The 23532-nt window shown below is 40.5% G+C and overlaps 1 protein-coding gene across 1 annotated transcript in view; it reads left to right on the plus strand.

The window, feature by feature from the left end:
* The window catches only part of RGSL1 (regulator of G-protein signaling like 1), a 183880-nt gene extending 178892 nt beyond the window's left edge, over positions 1-4988 (plus strand). Inside the window, exons 17-18 of the mRNA XM_006887781.1 lie at positions 1544-1682; positions 4926-4988. Coding sequence (XP_006887843.1) covers positions 1544-1682; positions 4926-4988 — 202 coding nt within the window. The remainder of the gene's footprint in view (positions 1-1543; positions 1683-4925) is intronic.
* The last annotated feature ends 18544 nt before the right edge of the window (positions 4989-23532 follow it).

Below are 23532 nucleotides of genomic sequence, written 5' to 3' on the forward strand. Positions count from 1 at the left end.
AGTATAGTTTTTCATAGTATTCTAATGTTAGCTTTTTTATTTTAGTTGGGTCTGTTGTGATGTTACCTGATTCATCTCTTATTTGGATTATTTGTGTCTTCTCTCTCTTTTCTTTTGTGAGTTTTGCTAGTGGAGTATCGATTTTGTTGACCTTTTCAAAGAACCAACTCCTAGTTTTGTTGATAAAAATTAATTATCTTGATCTATGCCTATTATTATACTTTCTTTTCAAGTTTCCATTGAATCTTACCTATTTCTTTATTCTCCTATTCACCCACTAACATCTGTTATCGTAGTAAATTTCATTCTTCCCCCTTTTTGCACTGCATTCACCTTTTAAACATTCACACACATCTTGCTCAGTTATCCTTCCATTTTTACAATAATGGTCTTATTCTGCTTTTTAAAATTCATTTTAATGAAAGTTTACAGAGACTTAGGGTTTCCATTCATTCATTGTTGCACTTTTCTCCCTGTCCACCCCTCCGCTCCAATTTGCTCTTCTCTTTGAAAAGTATCAATATCGACAATTATCTACAGATAAATGGAGAAAATAAATTGGCATATCCATACAAGGGAATATTATTCAGTCATAAGAAGAAATGAAGTTCTCATATGTCCTATAAAATGGAGGAAGGCCCTCTATGAGGTGGATTGATTCAGTGACTGGGATAATTGAGTTGGGAGTGTCAGAGACAGTGCGATTGACACAGGACAGAGCAGAGTTTAGGGCTGTTGTACATAGGGTCGCTATGAGTCGCAGGCGACTCAACGGCACATAACAACAACAACAACAAGTAAAATAAACTAGATAAAAAAGGATAAACATTTTATTATTCTACTTCCATGAAATATCTAAAATATGTAAATTCACGGAGGCAGAAAGATTAAAGAGGACCAGAGGTTACGAGGAAGTGAAAATGAGAAACTATTGTTTAATGGATAGAGTTCTGTTTGTTTTAATAGTAAAAGGTGATGATGGGTGTACACTGTAGTGGGCATAATTATTACCTTTGAATATTGTACACTCAAAAATGGTTAAAATGCAAATTTTAAATTATCTGTATTTTACCACAATTTTTAAAAATTTAATTGTGTAAGAGGACAAAATATACTTAAATTCATTTTTATATAGAGTATGACTGAATTATCTGATGTTCAGTAAAAGATTGTGTTGTTCCAGAGGGTGATGGTGTTTGTAGGAAAGATTAGTACAGGAGAATAAAGAATGAGTAAGATGTCAGTTAGCATTTAAAACAGCCAGAGAAAGGACTACAAGGGGCAGAATGAGTAAGGAAGAGAGAGTGGGAGAGATAAGTGTGTGTTGAAAAACATATTTGAAGACATTGAATATTACCTGACAAATTGTAAGTCCTCATCCATTATTTGCCAATGAATAAATTCTGATTGGATGAATGAAGTCACAACTTGCCGAGAACTGGTATGTCCTTTATTCAGACTGGAAAGTAGGACATAGCTTGGTGTTCTATGTAGTCACTTTAATCTGCTTCTTGTTGACTTTCTACTTAATTTTTCTTTTTAGATTTAACCAACTGGTAAGTTCAGCTCAAGTGATGCACCTTAACCAGGCATACACTGAGAATGACTTGATCCTAATAAGATCCAAAGTTTCCATGATTGTCAAGCTCTATCTACAATCTGAGATTCCTCCAAAACTCAGGGTAAGGAGGACTTCCACTCTGCTTTGGCATCCCCTCCATAAGTAACATGAAAGCTCATGATCACCTTAAGTCCTGAGCAAACCAGTTATATTTTACCTAGTCTCCCATGAAATCATCTCCTGCCTTCCAAAGAAGGGGTGGTTTTGAGAGTCCTGAGGGTCAAGAGAGGTTTGTTGCCTTCCCCAGAACCCCTGCCAGTGACGAGTTCTTACTCTGTGGGTAGGTGAATATCTCTGAATCCCAGAAGGAAACCATCCTTGCTGCCATTCTGGAGGGGCACCTAGATCGGAGCATCTTCCACGGGGCTATCATGTCTCTCTTCCCGATCATTATGTACTTCTGGAAAAGGTAATTATAGTCTTTACCTGAGGTCCATAAGGTTAGGAAAGTATGTTTAATATTTTAGATCATTTTCTTTCATCATCTAGACTTCTGTTTTATAGTCTACTGTTTCATGAAAGATGTCATGCAGTTTTAGATTTTGCCTCTTCCCTTCTTTATTCATTGCTATCTGTTATTCACCTTCTCACACTATAATGAATCAGTAGATGAAAGGCAGCACAAGACTTGAAATAAAAATGGCTGGCAATTAAAACACCTCTCCTCTCGTTATGCTTGACTGGAACTTAGGTGTAAGTTTCTCTTAGGCCATGGTTTGTTACCTCAGAGTGAGAGTGAACAATGGCTATTTGGAGAGACAGGCTTAATATAACTGTGCTTGTGGGTGGAGGGAGGCGTAGCAGGTAAAAAAATAGGAAAGATCAGGTGGGGATCTGGAAAGACAGGGTAACAGAGGGCATAGTTTTGTAGTGATTAGTTTTATAAAGCATAATGAATGGGAATGATTGCAGGAAACGCAATGTGAATGAAGGATAGAATGAAACACAATATATACAAACTTTGTACGCAAACCAATATTTAAAAATAAAAGTAAACAAAGGGAGCTCTCATGGCCTAGTGGCAAGAGGCTGCACTGTAATCCCAGAGGTATGCAGTTCAAATTCACCAGATGCTTGGCTGGAGAAGGAGGAGTAATCTCCTGTGCCAGTCAAATCTGATCTGATGGTATACACATTAAAAAAAAATAAAATTTAAAAAATTTTTAAAAGTGAATAAAAATATTTTTATCTATAATGTCCCAAACCAAATAAATAAAACTTGTTGCTGTTGAGTCTTTTCAAGTCATAATGCCCTACGTGACAGAGTAGAACAGTGCCAGAGGGTTGCTAAGGCTGTAATCTTTACAGAAGCTAATTGCCACATCTTTCTTCCCCAGAGCTCCTAATGGTTTAAATTGGTGAGCACTTAAACCACTGTGCCACCAGGATTTCTATATAGTGCTCCAAGTCTCATAATAACCAAAGGAGACACAGGTGCTAGGTAGACTTGAACTAGAAATCTTCACCTTAATATAGAAATTGGGGGGGATTTTACGTCATATCTACCAAGGCTACAGTGCCATATTAAAATGTGGTAAGGAATATGACTCTGGTGGCACAGACTATAGGGAATTGTGTTACTAATCCAAAGAGAGCAACTCTAGTGGTTCAAATCCAGCAGTGGCTCCATAGGAGAAAGACGAGCAATCCGTTCCTGTACAATTTACAGTTTCCACAGCCTGCTGGAGAGTCAGCTATGAGTTGGTTCCAACTCAACAACAATGAAGGAGAATGAGAAGAAATACATGAGTCCCAAAACACAATAACAAAGATGAAACATAAAGCCAAAACATCTGCTGGCTAACTGCAACCATTGACCACTCGTTCTTAACCTGTAATGTCAAGGTTTGGGCTGAAAGACAAGGTCCAGGTTCTCCCAGCTGGTCATTTACTCCAAAATTCCTCTGGTTTTGCTGGTTTTCTGTTCTTCTCTTCTGCCTGGTAAATGGTGGTACCTTGGATGGTGATGATAAGAGGACAATAATAGAAACATTTCCCCAGACAAAGCCATCAGGATGTTGAGATTATTAGGAACTAGAATAGGTAATGACTAGAAACTAGATCTCTTGCTCTCCTGACGGTCATGAATGAAGTCTTGGCACACGGATAGATCCATAATGAGTAATGGGTAAAAAGAGAGACCCCAACTGTGACAGAGTAGGTTGCACCTAGTCTGTCTAGACAGCAAAGGGGAAGTCAGCAGTTGAGACAACTGGCACAAAAGGAGCTTAGGAAATAAAAAAGGATGTTGTTGTCATTGTTGTGTGTCATCAAGTCACCTGCAACTCATAGCGACTCTATGTATAACAGCTCTGAAGCCTGCCCTGTCCTGAGCCAGTCTCACTGACTCCAACACATCTACCCTCATTGCCCCAGTTACTGTATCAATCCATCTCATTAGGGGTCTTCCTCTCCTGCACTGTCGCTCCACCCTTTTGAGCATGATGTCCTTCTCCAAGGACTGATCTCTTCTGGCCATGTGTCCAAATATTTGAGATGGAGCTTCAAAATCCTAGCCTCCAAGGAGAAATTCAGTTTCACTCTTTCCGAGACAGACCTATTTGTTTTCTTGGCAGTCCATAGCATGTTCAAGATTCTTCTCCAGTACCACAACTCAAAGGCATCAATTCTTTCATCCTTAGTCATTGTCCAGCTCTCTGATGTAATTAGCAAATAATTAGGAAGACCATAGCTTGGATCAGGGGCACCTTAGTATCTATACTGACTGAGAGTAGAAGTTAAGTGAAGCAAGGAGGAAGGGATAAAGTATTCCAGAGCTTTTAGGGATTAACAATTCTCAAGTACAATTAGTACATAAGTCTCAGGGAAAGACTGTTAGAAATGAGAGGTGGGGATCATGGCTCTCAATGGGGACAGAATGGTAATCAAGGAACGAGCCCTAAGAAAAGGCCAGTCAGAAGCCATGGATGTATCAGGTAGGATTAAGATACCACAGCCTAATATTTACACAAACATCCTAGGCATGAACTCCACCTCAGGCATAGGACGTCAGAGTCTGTATAGGACGTCAGACTCTTTACAGACTCCAGTCACTAGTAGAGAAGAAAGTTTTAACATATTATCCATGCCTGGGACTTACTGACATCAGGTCTGGACAAAAAAGGAACTTCAGAGGAAGGATCCCTGACAGGCAGCACCCTGAAATCAGGATCCTTTGCTCTTCTCTGTTCTACACCCCACCATCTCTCTGAGCCTGGTCTCAACTTTTTTTCCCATTTCTCTGGTGTTTCTCTCCCTTAAGACAATGATTTTCTCCCAGTGACCAGAGCCATTCTTCTCACAGGTTTTGTTCTTGGAAAGTAAAACAAGTTTACTTACAGTCTGTGAAAAAGAAAGAGAAGATTGATAAGGATCAAAAACCTCCAAAACCCGTACTCAAGAGTTTTCCTGCTATTGGAGGTAAGCTCCACCATCACACAGTTCTATTCTCTAGAGAACAACAGTTGGGACTGGAGATTGAGAGGCCGGGGAGCCATCTGTCAGGTATCACCAAGGTTGCTTCTTGTGGGCATAGGCAAGGACATTCAAGTTACCTGTAGCTTGTAGTGGTGACAAGAAGGCACACCCCTTCCATGGACCACTCTCTGGAGTTAACTCCCAAGATTCTACTGAGCATGTCTCTTTCAGCCTAGAAGTGGGAAATCAGATGGTGATTTACTTTACTGTCGATTATGAAGCTCTCTGTTCTACTTAGCTCCATAAATGCCTCCATTTTTAATTATCTTTTTATTGTGACTTGAGTGAACATTTACAATCAAATTGGTTTACATTGTAGTGATTCATTCACATTATGTTTTATGGCATTGATTAAAATCTCCACATTCTAAGAACACTTTTCTTACTTCTTCTCTGTGTTTTCTATTTCCACTCATTCTTCTGTCTTGTCCCATTGGAATTATTGAGTATCTTCCTAACATTATTGATCATCTTTTTTTATGTCGTTGTTGTTGTTATGTGCCATTGAGTCGTTTTCAAGTCATAGTGACCCTATGAACAAGAGCTCTAAACCCTGCTCTATCCTGCGTCAACCTCACTGTCTCCGACATACCTACCCCTATATTACCTCACAGACTGAATCAATCCATCTCATTGAGAGTCTTCCTCTCCTGCACTTTCTCTCCACCTTCCCAAGCATGGCATCCCTCTCTAAGGACTGGTCCCTCCTTGTAACATGTCCAAAGTATGTCAGACATAGTTTCAGAATCCTTGCCTCCATGGAACAGCCTAATTTCACCCTCTCTAGGACATGCTTAGGAGGGTGGAGGGCAGGCGCAGGAGGAGAAGGCCCTCTGGGAGGTGGATTGATTTAGTGACTGGGGCAATCAGGATGAGTGTGTCGAAGACAATGAGATTGGCACGGGACAGAGCAGAGTTTAGAGCTGTTGTACATAGGGTCGCTATGAGTCGTAAGCAACTCAACGGCACATAACAACAACAAGGACAAACCTGTTTGTTCTCCTGTCAGTCCATGGCATTTTCAACACTCTTCTTCAGCGCCACAGCTCAAAGCCATCAATTCTCCATCTATCATCTCTAGTCATTGTCAGATCTCTGACGCATAACAAGCAAGTAATAGTGAAGACTAAGGCCTGGATCAGGCTCACCTTAGTCTCCATACTAACATAGTTGCTCTTAGGTACTCTGCAGAGGTCCCTGACAGTAGACTTTCCCAATGTAATTCATCTCTTGATTTCCTGGATGCTGGTACCAAGACTGATGATTGTGGAGCCAACCAAATTAAAACTGTTGACAATCTCAATCCCTTCACCATCCATAATGATGCTGCCAATTGGCCCAGTAGTGAAAAATCTTGTTTTCTTGATGTTGAACTTCAATCTGTATTGAAGGCTACCATCCTTGATCTTCTGCAGCAAATGCTTCAGTTTCCTCCTTAGTTTCACCAAGCAGGGTAATGTCATCTGCATAACACAGGTTGTTGAACCTTCCTCCAATCCTGATGCCTCTTTATACACCCCAGAGTCCCGATGATCTGCTCTGCACACAGATTGAAAAGGTATGGAGACAGAACACATTCCCAGTGTACGCCCTTCCTGATTTTGAACCATGCAGTGTCTCCTTGCTCTACTCTGACAACTGCCTCCTGGTCCAAGTATAGCTTTCTCATAAGCAAAATGAAATGTTCTGGGATTCTCATTCTTCTTAGAGTGAGCCACAGTTTGTTGTGATCCACACAGTCAAATGCCTTTGCATAGTCAATGAAACACAGATAGACATTCCTCTGATATTCTCTCGGCTTTCAGCCAAGATCCATTTAACATTAGCTATAATATCCCTAGTACCATGGGCTCTTCCAAACCCAGCCTGCACACAACAGTTCTCTGTTGATGTGCTGCTTCAGTCATTTTTGGATAATTTTCAGCAGAATCTTGCTTGAATGTGATATTAATGATACTGATCGATAATTTCCACACTCTGTTGGGTCACCTCTCTTTGGAATGGGACCAAACATAGATCTCTCCCAGTAAGTTGGCCAGGTGGTTCTCCAGATTCCTTGACACATCGTGGTGAGCACATCCAGGGCCAGTGTCTTTTTGTTGAAATATGTCAATTGGTATGCCATCAATTCCTGGAGCCTTGTTTTTTGCCAGTTCTTTCAGAGCAGCTTGAACTTCTTCCTTCATCACCACAGGCTCTTGCTCATATGTTGTTTCATGAAATTATTCTGTGTCAGCCAATTCCTTTTGGTACAATGACTCTGTATACTCCATCTTCTTTTATGTTTCTTGGATATTTTAATATTCTTTCCAAAGCATCCTTAAGTATTGTTACTCATGGTTTAAATTTGTTTTTCAACTCATTGAACTTAAGAAATGCTGAGCGAGTTCTGTCCTTCTGATTTTCTGACTCCAGCTCTTTTCCCATTTCATTATAGGATCTTGCTTTGTCGTCCCAAGTTGCCCTTTGAAATTTTCTGTTCAGCTCTTTAATGTCTTGATTTCTTCATTTAGTTTTGGCTTCTCGGTGCTCCAATGCAATATTGAGAGTCTCGTCTGACATCCATCTTGGTCTTTTTTCCTCTTCTGCCTTGGTAATGACCTTTTGCATTTTTCCTAGATTATATTCTTGATATCCTTCCACAACTCATTTGGTCTTCATTCATTGTTGTTCAAGGCCTCAAACCTGTTCCTGAGATAGTTTTGAAATTCAAGTGGTATAGACTTAAGATCCAGTTTTGGTTTCTATGGATTTGACTTCATTTTCTTCAACTTCAGCTTGAACTTGCCTATGAGTAGTTGGTAGTCTGTTCCATAATCAGCACCTGGCCTAGTTTTCAAAGTTGATATTGAGCTTCTCAAGCAATTCTTTCCACAGATGTAATCAGTCTGATTCCTGTGCGTATATACTGGTTTACTTTAAAAGCCTATATACATTGTTTTACATATCAAATCTTTCCCATTTCCTTAAACCACCCCTCCCTCTACCTATCAAATTGTGTAACCCTATGATTAACCAACCCCTCCACTGCCCAACCTCATCCCTCTGCTCCCAACTTACCCCCCTTGAATCTTCATACACATTCTAAAATAATGGTCTTATACAGTATTTGTCCTTACAGGACTGAGTTAGCTCACTTAGCATAATGCTTTCCAGTCCCTCCAAAGTTAGGTAGTGATTTACAAAATCATTGTTCCTGCATGCTGCGTAGTATTCCATCATATGAATGTATCATACTTTCTCAATCCATTTAATTGTGGTTGGATGTTTGGGCTGTTTCCATCTTCTTGTGATAGTGAATAATGCTGCTATGAATATTGGTGTTCAAATCTCCATTTTTGCCTCAGTTCTCATTTTTTCATGGTATATTCCAAGCAGTGGGATAGCTGGATCATGTGGAATTTCTATGATCAGCTTTTTGAGGAAATGCCAAACTGCCTTCTAGAGTGGTTATACCATTTTACAATCCCACCAAGAATGTATAAGAGTTCCTATCTCACCCATCCTCTCCAACATTTATTGCTTGCTGTCCTGTTAAGCTTTGCCACTGCTACTGGAATAATATGGTATTTCATTGTGGTTTTTATTTGCATCCCTCTTCTTGCCAGTGATTCTGAGTATTTCCTCATTGTGTCTGTTTGTCACCCAAATATCTTCCTCTGTGAAAATTCTTTCCATGTCTTTTGCCCATTTTGTAAGTGTGTTATCAGTCTTTTTCTTGTGGAGGTCCTGTGGGATTCTGTAAACTTTTGATATGAGATCCTTGTCTGAAACGGTATTGCCAAATCTTTTTTACCAGTCAGTAGGTTTCCTTTCACTCTGTTGGAAAAAGGTTCTGATGCACACATGGATTTAATCTTTAGAAGGTCCTATTCATCAATTTTATTCTCTCCATATTGTTAAATTCTGGCTGTATTTGCAGCCTCCTTATACTGTAGATGAGGCAATTTGAGCTTGATCCCAGTTTGTCTCTGATGAACTTTATAGCTTTGGGCTTTACTCCCAGGTCTCTGGTTTTTGTGTATATTGTGAGATGTGGATCCTGTTTCAGCTTTCTATAGGTAACAGTTTAGTTTACCAGCACCATTTGTTAAAGAGACTGTCATTTCCCCATTTTATAGGTTTTCTTTTCTTGTTGAATTGATGATAGATAGCTGGGTCCTTTTCTGGGTTCTCAATTCTATTCCATTGGTCTATGTGCTTGTTGTTGTACCAGTACCATGCTATTTTGGTTACTACCACTGTGGAGTAGTTTGGGGGTCTGGGAATACTATGCATCCCACTTCATTTTTGTTTTTCAGAAGTGCTTTGCTTATTCAGGGTCTTTTTCTTCTCCAGATAAACTTGACACTATCCCTTTTGATTTCTTTATAAAATGAAGTTGGTATCTGTATTGGTATTGTTTTGGACATGTAGATTGCTTTTGGTAGGATTGTAATTTTCACAATGTTGATTCTTCCTGTCCATGAACAGGGCACATTTCACCATTTATGTTGGTGTTTTATTGTGTCTCATAGAAATGTTCTGTAAGTTTTCTTCTTAAAGGTCTTTTGTGTCTCAAGTGAAATTCACTCCCAATTATCTCAATTTGTGGTTGATTAGTGTAAATAGTATTGCTTTCTTGGTTTCCTTCTCTAAGTTCTCTTTGTTACCGATTTTTTAATATTGATCTTATATCCTGACACTCTACTAAAATGGTCTGCTAGCTCTGATAGGTTTTGGTTGTCTTGTTGTTGTTGAAATCTTGGAGTTTTCTGTGTACACTATCATATCATCTGTATGTAGTGATAGTTTAGCCATCTCTTTGCTGTTCTAGATGCCCTTTATTTCCTTCTCTTGTCATATTGCCCTCACAAACACTTCCAATACAATACTGAATAGAAGTGGTGATAGTGAGCATCTCTGTGTGGTCCATTTTCTCAAGGAAAATGCTTTTAGTCTTTCTCCATTGATAATGATGTTGGGTTTTGTTTTGCATATATATTTTCACTATATTGAGGAAATTCCCTTCTATTCTAATTGTGCTGAGGGTCTTTATCAGGAAACAGTTTTGGATTTTGTCAAATGCCTTGTCTGCATCAATTGCTAAGATCATACACTGTTGGTGGAACTATAAAATCATGCAACCACTCTAGAAGACAGTTTGACGTTTCCTCAAAAAGTTGAAAATAGATACCCTATATTACCCAGCTATTCCATTACTAGAAATATAACCCAAAGAAATTAGAAGTGAGACAAAAACTGATATTTTTACACCAATGTTCATAACAGTGTTATTCACCATCTCAAGATATGAAACAGCCCAAATGTCCAACCACAACAAAGGAATTGAGAAATGTGTAGTATATCCACACAATGGAATATTAAGCAGTTCTCAGGAGCAACGATTTCAAAAAATACTATGTAACTTGGGAGAGGCTAGAGAGCATTATGCTGAGTGAATTAACATAATCTCATAAGGATGAATACTCTATAAATCATTATTGTAAAAACAGAAAGATAATCAGTAAAACAAGTATGGGAACACATGCAGAGGAGAACTGAGAATGAGTAGGGGTGAGACCACAGGATTACACAGTCTGGTGGGTGGAGTGGAGGGGGGGAGCAGGGAGGAAATGGGAAGGATTTGGGCAAAAAGATAAGGTAATAGTGGACAAGATACATTGGTAATTAATTTCATAAAACATAATACTTGAATTGCAATACTTAATAATGCTTTGGGCAGAATATTAAATTATCCAGGAAGCATTAAAAGAAGATGGAAAGAATATACAGAGTCATTATACCAAAAGGAATTGGCAGACACAGAAGAATTTCATGAAACAAAGTACAAGCAAGAAAGAGCCTGTGATGATGAAGGAAGTTCAAGCTGCTCTGAAAGAATTGGCAAAACACAAGGCCCCAGGAATTGACATTATAGCAATTGACGTATTTCAACAAACAGGTGATGCCCTGGATGTGCTCATCATGTTGTGCCAAGAAATCTGGAGAACAACCACCTGGCCTACTCTCTGGAAGAGATATATATATATTTGTTCCCATTCCAAATAAAGGTGATCCAACAGAGTGTGGAAATTATCAAACTTTATCATTGATATCACATGCAAACAAGGTTCTGCTGAAGATGATCCAAAAATTACTAGAACAGCACATCAACAGAGAACTGCCTAAAGTGCAGGCCAAGTTCCAAAGAGGCCATGGCACTAGGAATATTATAGCTAATGTCAGATGGATCTTGGCTGAAAGCAAAAAGTACCAGAGGAATGCCAACTTGTGTTTTATTGACTATGCAAAGGTGTTTGACTGTGTGGATCACAACAAACTGTGGCTCACTCTGGGAAGGATGGGAATCTCAGAACACTTGATTGTGCTTATGCAAAACCTGTACTTTGACCAGGAGGGAGTGGTCAGAACAGAGCAAGGAAACATTGCATGGTTCAAAATTGGGAAAGGTGTGTACTAAGGTGTGTCCTATCTCCATGTCTTTTCAGTCTATATGCAGAACAGATTATCCAGGAGGCTGGGTTCTATGAGGAGAAGTGTGGCGTCAGGATTGGAGGTAGACTCATCAACAATCTGGTTATGCAGATGACACAACCCTGCTTGCTGAAACTAAGGAGGACCTGAAACACTTGCTGTGGAAGATCAAGGACTGCAGCCTTCTATATAGAGTGAAGCCCAACATCAAGAACACAAAGATTCTGACCGTTGGACCAATAGGGAGCACCATGATTGATGGTGAAGAGATTAAGTTTGTTAACAGCTTCAGTTTGCTTGGCTCCACAATCAACACTTTTGGTACCAGAAGCCAGGAAATTAAAAGATGAATTGCATTGGGAAAGTCTGCTGCCAGACACCTCTCCAAAGTACTGAAGAGCAAAGATGTCAGTCTGGAGATGTGTGTCTGATACAGGTCACGGTCTTTGCAATCACTTGCTATGCATCAGAAAGCTGGACAATGACTAGGGATGATGGAAGGTGAATTGATGTCTTTGAGCTTTCGTGCTGGAGAAGAGTATTAAATATACCATGGACTGCTAAGAGAATAAACAAGTTTGTCCTGGAGAACGTGAAGCCAGGCTGCTCCTTTGAGGCAAGAATTCTGGAGTTTTGTATGACATACTTTGCACATGTTGCAAGGCAGGATCAGTCTTTGGAGAGGGATGTCATGCTTGGGTAGGTAAAGGGACAGCACAAGGGAAGGAAAACCCTAGATGAGGTGGATTGATTCAGTGACTGGGGTAATGAAGATATAGTTGTGTTGGAGACAGTAAGATTGGCGAGGGATAGAGCAAAGTTTAGGGCAGGGTTGCTATGAGTCACAGGCGACTTGATGGCACATAACAACTACAACAATGAATGAGAATGATTGTATGAAACACAACATGAATGAAGAACAGCATGAAACATAATGTACATGAACTTTGTAAACAAACTATTTTTAAAAGTATTTTGTGTTTCATTGATTATGCAAAGGCATTTGACTGTGTGGATCATAACAAACTGTGGCTGACTCTGAGAAGAATGGGAATCCCAGAACATTTAATTGTGCTAATACGAAACCTATACTTGGACCAAGAGGCAGTAGTCAGAACAGAGCAGGGTAACACTGCATGGTTCAAAATTGGGAAGGGTGTACGCCAGGGATGCATCCTGTCTCCATACCTTTTCAACATGTATGCAGAGCAGATTATCCGAGAGGCTGGGCTCTATGAGGAGAATTGTGGCATCAGGATTGGTGGAAGGTCTATTAACAATCTCCGTTATGCAGATGACACAACCCTGCTTGCTGAAACTGAGGAAGACCTCATGCACTTGCTGCGAAGGGTCAAGGACTGCAGCCTTCAGTATTGACTGAGGCTCAATGTCAAGAAGACAAAGATTCTCACCACTGGACCAATTGGCAGCGTCAGGATGGATGACGAAGAGATTGAGAGTGTTCACAGCTTCAGTTTGCTCGGTTCCACAGTCAACACTCTTGGCACCAGCAGTCAGAAAATCAAAAAGCGTATCGCGATGGGAAAGTCTGCTGTTAGGGACCTCTCTAAAGTACTCAGGAGCAACAGTGTCTCTCTGGAGACTAAGGTGCACCTGATACAGGCCATGGTATTTGCAATCGCTTGTTATGCATCAGAGAGTTGGACAATGACTAGGGAGGACAGAAGGAGAGTGGATGCTTTTGAGCTATGGTGCTGGAGAAGGGTACTGAATGTACCCTGGACTGCCAGGAAAACAAACAAATTTATCTTGGAGAGGATTAAACGAAGCTACTCCTTGGAGGCAAGGATTCTGACATACTTTGGACATGTTGCCAGGAGGGACGGGTCCTTGGAGAGGGACATCATGCTTGGGAGGGTTGAGGGACAACGCAGGAGGGCAAGACCCTCTATGAGATGGATTGATTCGGTGACTGGGGTAATCGGGATGGGTGGGTCAGAGGCGGTGCGTTTGGCGCAGGACAGAGCAGGGTTTAGGGCTGTTGTGCATAGGGTCGCTATGAGTCGGAAACGACTCGACGGCACATAACAACAACAACAACAATTTTAGAAAATCATGTAGTTCTTATTATTTGCTTTTTTAATGTGGTGAATTACGTTGTTTTTCTTACATTGAACCATTCTAGAGGTTTTGGTATGTTATATTTTAATTTTAATTTGTTTCAAGGAATTTTTTTTATTTCATTAGTTCTTTTTAACGTGGTTGAGTTCTAGCAGAGAGTTGTTCAGTACCCATGTTAGTGGTTTTGTAAACTCTACCCTCCTATGGTTAACTTTTAGTTTTATGGCTTTGTGGTCTGAGAAGGTACTTTGCGCAAAGACTAGTTCAATATTTTTTAATTTGATGAGGCTTGCTTAGTGCCCAAATATGTGACTGATTCTGAAGAATGTAACATGTGCACTTGAGAAGAAAGTTAATTGAGTTTTAGGTGGGTGCAGTACCTTGAATACATCCGCAAGGTTGAGTTGTCTGATTGTATAGTTCAGATCTTCTGTGTCTTTGTTAAGTTCCTTTTGAGCCAATCTATCCTTTGATGGTGGTGGTGTGTTGAAATCTTCTACCACTATTGTGATGCTGTCTGGTTTTTTTCTTCAGTTTTGTTAATTGTTGTTTTATATATTTTGCAAATATATCATTTTATGCATAAATATTGACCAAAGTTATGTCTTCTTGATCTAGTGCCTTTAATCATATATACTGCCCTTCTTTATCTTTTATGGTGGTGTTCATTCTGAAGTCTATTTTATCAGAGATTAGTATTACCATTTTTGCTATTTTCTGGTTTGCTTGGTATATTTTTTTCCAGATTTTTATTCTGAATATGTCTTTCTCTCCATTTTTTATGGGTCTCTTATAGGCAATAGATTGATGTGCTTTGTTTGGGGTTTTTAATTCTTTTTGTTTCTATTTTCCTCTTAATTTGTGCATCTAGTCTATTTACTATAAGTATAATTATTGTCAGGCCAGGTTTTATTTTTGCCATTTTGCCATATTTCTTTTTCTGTTGCTTCTGGTTACTATGGTCCATCCACTTTCCTTTGGTGTCTCCATGTGAAACCCTGCACTTAAAATGTCTTGTAGTTTTGGTCTTGTTTTCACGAATTCCTTGGCTTCCTTCTTTTCTGCAAAGGATCTAATTTCTACTTCATATTTGATGGAGAGCTTTGCTGGGTATAGGATCTTTGCCTGGCAATTATTTTCTTTCAGCTTTTTGTTTATGTCATCTCATTGTTTTCTAGCTCGTGTGGTTTCTCTGAGAAGTCAGAACTTAATCTAATTGTTTCGCCCTTGTAGGTGACTCAATTCTTGTGCTACTTTTAGTATTCTATCCTTATCTTTTAATTTGGAGAATTTAACCAAAATATGTCTTGATATTTTTCTTTTGAGGTCTAGTCTATTTGGTATTCGATGTTTGTTGTGCTTCTTAAATGTGGATTTCCCTGTTCTTCAAAATACCTGGGAAGTTTTATCCTGGTAGTTCTTCCACAATTTTCTGAGTGACTTTCCTGTCATTCTCGTGTTCTGGAATTTTATTTGTACATATGTTGCTCCTTTTGATGTCATCCCACATGACTTTAATGTTTTCTTCATTTTCTTTATGTCTCATCTCAGATTTTTCTTCTAGTATGTTTCCAGTGAGGCTCTTGTTTTTCAGCTCACTGACTCTCTGTTCCATCTCTTCAGTTCTACTTTTTTGTCTAACCAGCATGTAGGAAACTTCTGCCATTTTGGTCTAAATATTCTGGATTGCATTTTCATGCTTTTCTTTTGTTTCCAGTACTGTGTTGGCTGTACAATTTCTGTCGTGTGATGATTTTTTTTAAGTTCTTCTTCCTCTTTATCTATACTATCAATTCTTTCTTCCATCTTTTGCATTATCTTCCAGAGCTGTTCAAGTTGGTCCTCATCAATATATTTCTTCTGGATCCCTGACTTTGGGATATTTGCTTTCTTAATAGCTTCCATTATTTCTTCCATCATTTGCATGTTCTTCTGTAGCTGTTCAAATAACTCCACATCAATATATTTCTTCTATTTTTTTCTCTCTCTGGGGTATTCATTGGGTCTTCTTTTTTAGGAGAAAGGTTATTTTGTTTTTTCATGATGACTGGGGCAGACTGCTGCTTTTTTGACATTACATGAGTCTTTTCTTTGTAGATATGTAGGTTGCTTTAACTCTATAACCTCCCAAGTTATGGCAATGATTTGTGAAGGACCTCTATGTTGATGCTCCCCTCTTGAACCTCAGTCCTATGAGGGATGTCTGTTGTCCTCCAGAAGCTGCGGCTCCACTCAGCCTTTTCTGCTTGAGCAGAAAATTAAGAAATCCCAAATGATGTAGCTAGACAGCCATGTTCAAGGCCAAAGTAACTGTGATATTGGTGCTCCTGGCTCAGAACAGTGGGCTGGAAGCAGAGCAGTCTCCAGGTGTTGGGACAGCAGTCCTCAGCCTGTGAGCGAGTTGTCTCCAGGTGACAGGGCAGTAGTCTAGTGCTCTAGGCAGGAGCATGGTCCAGCCACACTGGAATTGTAGCCCCTTGACCTAGCAGACAGTGGTTCTGTTGCAGGCATGGGTGTAGGCGATGCCAGGGAAGCAGCAGTGGGAAGATGCTCCAGGCCCCAGTCATGCCCCAAGGCCTTGGCATCTTGTAGCAGAGAGATGATAAGGTTCCCTCAAACCTGTTGCGATGAGCGTTACCCCACACAATGAGAACGACCCCAGCTGTTATTTTAAATAACAGTAGCCTAGCTTCCAGCATCCCAACACATAAGCCACTATAGTACAAAAAGCTGAAAAATGATAGTGGATAAGTTTTATAATATGTGAGAAAGAGGTAAAAAGGAAGCATCTTTTAAATAAGGATCCCTGTGGAAAATTAAGTATTAAGCCTTGTGTTAACATGTTCACATCTTTGTACAGGTGAGTTAAACCCTGTTCCTTTCTCTGAACTACATACTTATGCTGAATTCAGTACTTGAAAAGAATTTTGACAGAAGGAGGGGGGAGCACAGGGCAAGGCTGGGTTTTTCTGTGGTGAATAGTTTTGGGAATCAAAGCAAACAGGTCTGTGCATAAGTGAGCCATAGAAAAACAGCAGAGGAAAATGAAGACAGGAGAACTAAAAATAACTAGGATATTTTTGTACTTGTGTGAGAGAGACATTAACTGGTTATTTACACACACTGTTGTTTTGTTGTTGTTGTTGATTGCTTTTGAGTTGAGTACAACTCATAGCAACTCTACGAACAAAAGACCTAATGCCTTTCCCTAACTATTGTCGTTTCTCCAAGTTCATAAAGTTTCCAGAGATATGTGACTTAGGAAGTGGCTGCCACTCCTGCTTCCAAACCTTTTTTACAACTAGGAGCTCCAGCAAACACTGTCCACATTGGGAAGCCTTATGGTATTTGATACCCCAAAGGTACAAGGTTCAGCATCACAACAAACCCAGATTACTTCACACAGCACATTGACAAAGAGTGATGTGCAAAGTGGCAGAATTTTCTTCCAGATATAACAACACTAGTCTCACTTAGCAGTAGTTAAGTGTTGTCAAGTTGAATAGGACCCTTGCACAAAAGACCTGAACTCTGTTCTATAACTAACATCATTTCCGTTTGTTTATAGAGTATCACAGCAACTCCAAGTTATTCAGTGCAGCAAATAGACAAACAACTGCTGTGTCACTTAAAGCATATTCATTCTAAAATTAATTCATTAATTTAGTAGGCCTTTAGCAGGCCTCCACCCTTGGTCAACGAGGGAACCTTAATTGCACAGTGGAATAAGGTTGACAATTTGATTCCACCAGTCACTCAGTGGAAGAAAGAGAAGGTATTCTACTTCCATAAAGATTTAGGATTTACAGTCTTGGAAACATGAGAGAGTTGTATTTTATCCTACAGAATCTCTATATACAAAAAGGCAAAAATAACTTCAGAAACCCCTGGAGTTAGAAGAAGGCAACAATATGCCTTGAATTAAGGTTTGAGGTCACTTTTGTTTAGACCTGTAAAATATTCAGGTTTGAACTAAATAGACTTAAGTGCCTTATTTCTCCCCTGCCTAACCACACACTCTCTCATTTGGAGAGACAAAGGTTTACATTCAGATTCTTTTCTAGCACTAATGTCCTTCCTGCAACAAAGATTGTAAAACAAATGCTTTTTCTTGTTTATTTAGAAATATACACTTTGTCACATGTTGTTGTAAGAATTGAATGCCCTCTGCACTTCTTTCTTTCCCAGAAGACCACACTGTCCTGAGGTTCTCTCTGCTCAAAGGTATTGAGTGGTTGCGTCCACCGCGAGATATGATAATAAGTCCATCAAGGCAGAACTGTAAGTTTAAAGTTGGAACTTCAGATATTAAAAATTCATAGCCCAATTAGAGGGTGACCTTAAGGTGCAGAGAGTCCCCTCTTTGACTCTAAAAGAACTAAAACCCCCAAATATGAAGTGTTTTGCTCATGCTCACACAGCTGGTGAGTAGCACAAATGGATGACAAAGTGGGTTTATTGACTCAACTTGCAGATCTCTGTCCACACACGGTTCTCGTTTGAAATAATCCAATCTTCCTGATTCTTGTGTAGTCTGGTAAGGCAAGTACCCTGAACTTCTCTAGGCTTCTTCTGATGCCTCTGCCCATTGCCAGATATGGTATGAGAACTTTGTGAAGAGACAATGACAACGTCCAAATGCTACTTTCCCGTCCCCCTGGAACCCCCTTCACACTAGTCTGAGCACTCTTTCCAGCTCATACTTCCTTCCTAGAAAGGACATTCTTGCTACTATAATAAGCCTTACAGCCCTAGCCTCTTAGATTGGGGCCACATTATATTCCTTTCCTTTCTCATCTTTGACACCAAAGACGCAATCCCACTCCCAAGCACTGGGCCTGTCCTCATTTCAGCATGGTTTTATCCAATAAGCCTTTCTTTCCTTGCAGTCCCAATTGTCAGCCTCCATTCCCAAGTTATCAATACTGCTTCTCATAGACATTCAAACCAGGTTGACTGGCCAGCCCCTATTCATTTGTTCTCTATTTGCTTAATGGGGGAAGTCACTTGGTGCCCTTCTCTTAAATCTAGTGTTCACTAACTCCGTTTCATTATTTCACTTTCCTAGGCCTCGCAGGGTGTCCCTGGGAGGTACAAATGGTTAAGTACTTGATTACCAGCCAAAAGGCTGGCAGCTCAAGCACACACAACAGCATCTCAGAAGACAAGCCTGGTGACCTGCTTCTGATAGGTCATAGCCCTGAAAACCCACTGAGGGCAGTTCTACTCTACACGCATGGAGTCAGACAAAACTGACTTGACAGCAACTAGCAACAATGGGCCTATGTGGGCTGGCATCATAATCTTTACTTTGATCTTTACAAATAAGATGTTTCTTGGGACAAAACCTATTGCCACTGATGCTCCAAGTGTCCTGAGCTTTTCTGGAGTATCCCTGCTTCTCATTCACTTTCCCAAAATCATCCCTGGAGGTGTTCTCTGGGTCTCTCCTGGACAGACAGTCCTCCAAGGGCTATGTCTCTGCTGTGAGTTCTGAAACCATTTCTCTCTCCATTTGTTTTCAGCTTCATCTAGTAACTTTTCCCGGAAAAATGAGTCATCCAATGTGCAGCTGTTTCCTCCCTTGGGGTAGGCAAATACTGACAAACTTCTAGTTCAGAACTGCTCTGTTCAAGTGTCAGCAGGAAATGAGAATAAGCTTCCCAGAGACCTAGTTCCACATTCTGGCATTCCTCTTCATGTAGAGCCAAGATGCTGAGGTTAATGCCTCTCAAGAGGCCTTTGTTGGGGTATTTAAGAAAGGTTTCTCTAGGGTGATCCTGACCCACTTCCAATTAGCACCTGCATAATTAGGAAGCTGTGCAAATAGCCTTGTGCATCAGGCTGTTGCTGGAGTAAGAGCATCACAGATGGCATAAGATCAAAAAGAAAGAGCAGCTGGTCTTCTGCTTGGAAGGATATTGCCAAAGAGAAATTATCTGAGTCTTTCAAAATCTGATTCAATCTAGCTTACTGCTGAACAAGCAAAAGTGAAGCTAATGTGTAGTTGGGGTTCTAGGAGAATCTCAGGGGGTCATGGAAACCACAGCTGAGGAGGGTCAAAGAACTGTTTGAAGGTTAAGGTTACAGACAGCAGGATTAGCGAATGGGAGACCAGCTTTCCTCGCCAGCCAGCCATTGTTTCATGCCTGCTGTAAGTTCAAGGACTTGGGACTGCACAGGTGCCAGATACAGGAATGGCAGTGCAGACCTTCTGAGCTTACAAAACTCTTAGGGAGGAAAATGAGAATAAAAATGCAAGAGAGCCTATCCTGAAGGCAGAAGGCTTCCATTTAAGCTATTGCCTTTTCTCAAGGAAATAACAGCAATGGCCAGCAAAGAGTACAATCCCACTTGCCTCCTTGCCATTCTGATAACTATCTCCTCTCTCTCTTTAGAGTAAAATTACCTCACATTAAAAAGGAGACAAAATAATTAAATCAGGTTCCATCAGAAGCAAATCATCTCTCAGAAGCCTTATCTCACTGACAAAGCCTTTCCTGGTCAGAAATGAAGTGCCCTGATGCCATCTGCCCTTGGAGAGATCAAGGAGAAGGGAATGACAGCCCAGATGTGGGCTGCAGAGGGTAAGATGTGGGCAGAGAGAGCATGAGCAGTAGCATATCTGTCCTCCCTAAACCTAGTGTTTTTGACATAAATAGTTGTTCCATGATAAATGTGGAATAAAACTCCTCATTCTCAGGGTCAGGAGACCTAGATTCTCATCTCATTGTGCAGAGATATAACCAGGTACAAGCCCCTGGCTGCCACAAGAGTGTGAAGAAGTCCTGTAACAAATAGATATACAGCATCACTGACCCCTATAGGAAGCAAGGTATTGTTATCTTCAACCGTTACAGATGATATCACTTAACTAAAAGGCCTCCCATTTGTGCGATGGCTCATAGTAGACCCTTCCAGCATGCTTCTTGAGTAAATAGGGACAATACCCACTATTTTAAACCAGATGAAGAAGTGAAACTGTAGAGAAGGTAAGTGACTTCCCCAAGATTCTACCCAGCTGCTGTCACATTGACTCCATGTTGTTGTTGTTATTGTTGTTGTTATGTGCCATCGAGTCGCTTGTGACTCATAGCGACCCTATGTACAAGAGCCCTAAACACCGTTCTATCCTGTGCCAACCTCGTCATCTCGAACATACGCCTTCCCACCACCCCTCTCACAGAATTGTTTCATCCCATTGAGGGTCTTCCTCTCCTGCACTGTCACTCCACTCTCCCAAACATGATGTCCCTCTCCAAGGACCAGTCCCTCCTTGCAAAATGCCCAAAGTATGTCAGACAAAGCTTCATAATCCTTGACTCTGAGGAGCATTCTGGCTTCACCTTCTCCAGGACAAACCTGTTTGTTCTTCTAGCAGTCCATGGTATATTCAACACTTTTTCTCTAGCACACAGCTCAAAGGCTTCAATTCTCTTTCTATCACCCCTATTCTTTGTCCAACTTTCCAATGCATAACATGTAATTGCAAAGACTATAGCCCAGATCAGGCGCACCTTAGTCTCCAGCTTGACGTCGCTGCTCTTCAGTACTCTTGAGTGATCCCTCACAGCTGACTTTCCCAGTGCAATTAGCCTCCTGACTTCCTGGCTGCTGTTACCAAGAGTGTTGACTGTGGAACCAGGTAAACTAAAACTGTTAACTATCTCAATCTCTTCACCATCCATACTGATACGGCCAATTGGCCCAGTGGTGAGAATCTTTCTTTTCTTGATGTTGAGCTTCAATCCATATTGGAGACCGCAGTCTTTGACCTTCTGCAGCAAGTGCTTCAGGTCCTCCTCAGTTTCACAACCAGGGTTGTGTCATCTGTATAATGCAGGTTGTTGATGATTCTTCCACCAATCCTGATGCCACATTCCTCCTCGTACAGCCCAGCGTCTCAAATGATCTGTTCTGCATACAGATTGAAAAGGTATGGAGACAAAACACATCCCTGATGGACCCCTTTCTTGATTTTGAACCATCCAGTGTCTCCCTGCTCTGTTCTGACGACTGCCTCTTGGTCTGAGTATAGGTTTCACATTAGCACAATCAAATATTCTGGGATTCCCATTCTCAGAGTCAGCCATAGCTTGTTGTGATCCACAGTCAAAAGCCTTTGCATAGTCAATGAAGCACAGATAGACATTCTTCTGGCATTCTCTGCTTTCTGCCAAGATCCATTTAACATTAGCTATAATATCCCTAGTACCACAACCTCTTCTAAATCCAGCCTGCACATCTGGCAGTTCTCTGTGACGTATTGCTCCAAACGTTTTTGGATAATTTTCTGCAGAACCGTGATTGCATGTCATATCAATGATATCATTCTGTAGTTTCCACCCTCTGTTGGGTCACCTTTCTTTGGAATGGGAACAAATATCAATCTCTTCCAGTCAGTTGGCCAGATGGCTCTCCTCCAGATTTCCTGGCACAACTTAGTGAGCACATCCAGGGCACTGTCTGTTGAAATACATCAGTTGGTATGCTGTCAACCCATGGAGCAAGATACTATAATGAAATTTGCAGAGAGCTGGAGTCAGAAAATCACAAGGGCCGAACTTGCTCAGCATTTCTTAAGCTGAAGGAGTTGAAAAACAAATTCAAGCCAGGGGTGGCAATACTTAAAGATAGTTTGGGTAGAATGTTAAATGATCCAGGAAGTATCAAAAGAAGATGGAAGGAGTACACAGAGTCACTGTATAAGAAGGAATTGGCTGACACAGAGGAATTTTATGAAATAACATATGAGCAGGAACCTATGGTGATGAAGGAGGAAGTTCAAATTACTCTGAAGGAATTGGCAAAAAACAAGGCTCCAGGAGTTGACAGCATACCAATTGATTTTGATTGACTCCATGTGTTGTTGTTATGTGCCGTCGAGTCATTTGCGACTCATAACGTAGTCAGAGGCAATTTGAACACCCTAGTGTTTTGGGGTTAGTTTTTGTTTTCTGGATTTGTTATGGTTTTGCAAAGGTTTACACAGCAGGTTAGATTTTGACTTTAGGATTTATGCACACGTTTTTCAGTGACTTTGGTCATGGGCTTTCCAGTGTTAGAAGTAAAAGAGTAGGTCTCTCCTCTGTGATAGATGCGTCTGGGTGGATATGAACCTCCAACATGTTGGTTAGCAGCCAAGCACAATCATTGCATGCGCCACCTGGGAACATCTCCCCCATGATTAGTAGGTACTATCCCTGTGGTACAGTGTGCACTCTGTTGGGATGCTAACTGGCTGGCAGTTTGAATCAAACAGTTGTTCAAGGAAAAAGGATGGGCAATTTCCTACATAGAAACTTAAAGTCTCAGAAACTTGACAGAGGGTCATTATGAGTTTGAATAGATATGACAGAAGTGGGTAAGTAATAAATGATGGCACTAGGACTAGAACACACAGTTACTGACTCTTTGTCCAGTGCTAATTCTGTAATAACTGTCTATGCAATTTTTCAAACACAAAAGGAACAGGTGTTCCCTGGAGTTCTTGGGTTTTTTTATTACTGTTTATTCATATTTATATCATTCACATACTTCGTGTTTTGTGCATGTACATTGTGTTCCATACTGCCCTTCATTTACATAATATTTGTATCATCTAATTGTGGGGTCATTTTTCCCCCCTTACAATCATGCCACCTATTTTCATGAAAGCAAGTAAGCCAGCTACTTCATGCCTCATGCCCTTATACTCGCATTTTAGATAGTCAATTTTCACCGACCACCCGACCACGGTCGTGACAAGAAACTCGAGGGGTTTCTTGGTGAAGAGCAGGTGAGGGACGAAGTCGGCGAAAATGAGAGTCTGCACACCAGGATGATGTAGAGAGCTCTGGTTTATTATGCTAAAAGCTTGCTTTTTATACATTTAA

Source organism: Elephantulus edwardii, unplaced genomic scaffold (genome assembly GCF_000299155.1).
Source record: "Elephantulus edwardii isolate Elephantulus edwardi_28Jun2011 unplaced genomic scaffold, EleEdw1.0 scaffold00061, whole genome shotgun sequence".
In the NCBI taxonomy this organism is placed as follows: domain Eukaryota; kingdom Metazoa; phylum Chordata; class Mammalia; order Macroscelidea; family Macroscelididae; genus Elephantulus; species Elephantulus edwardii.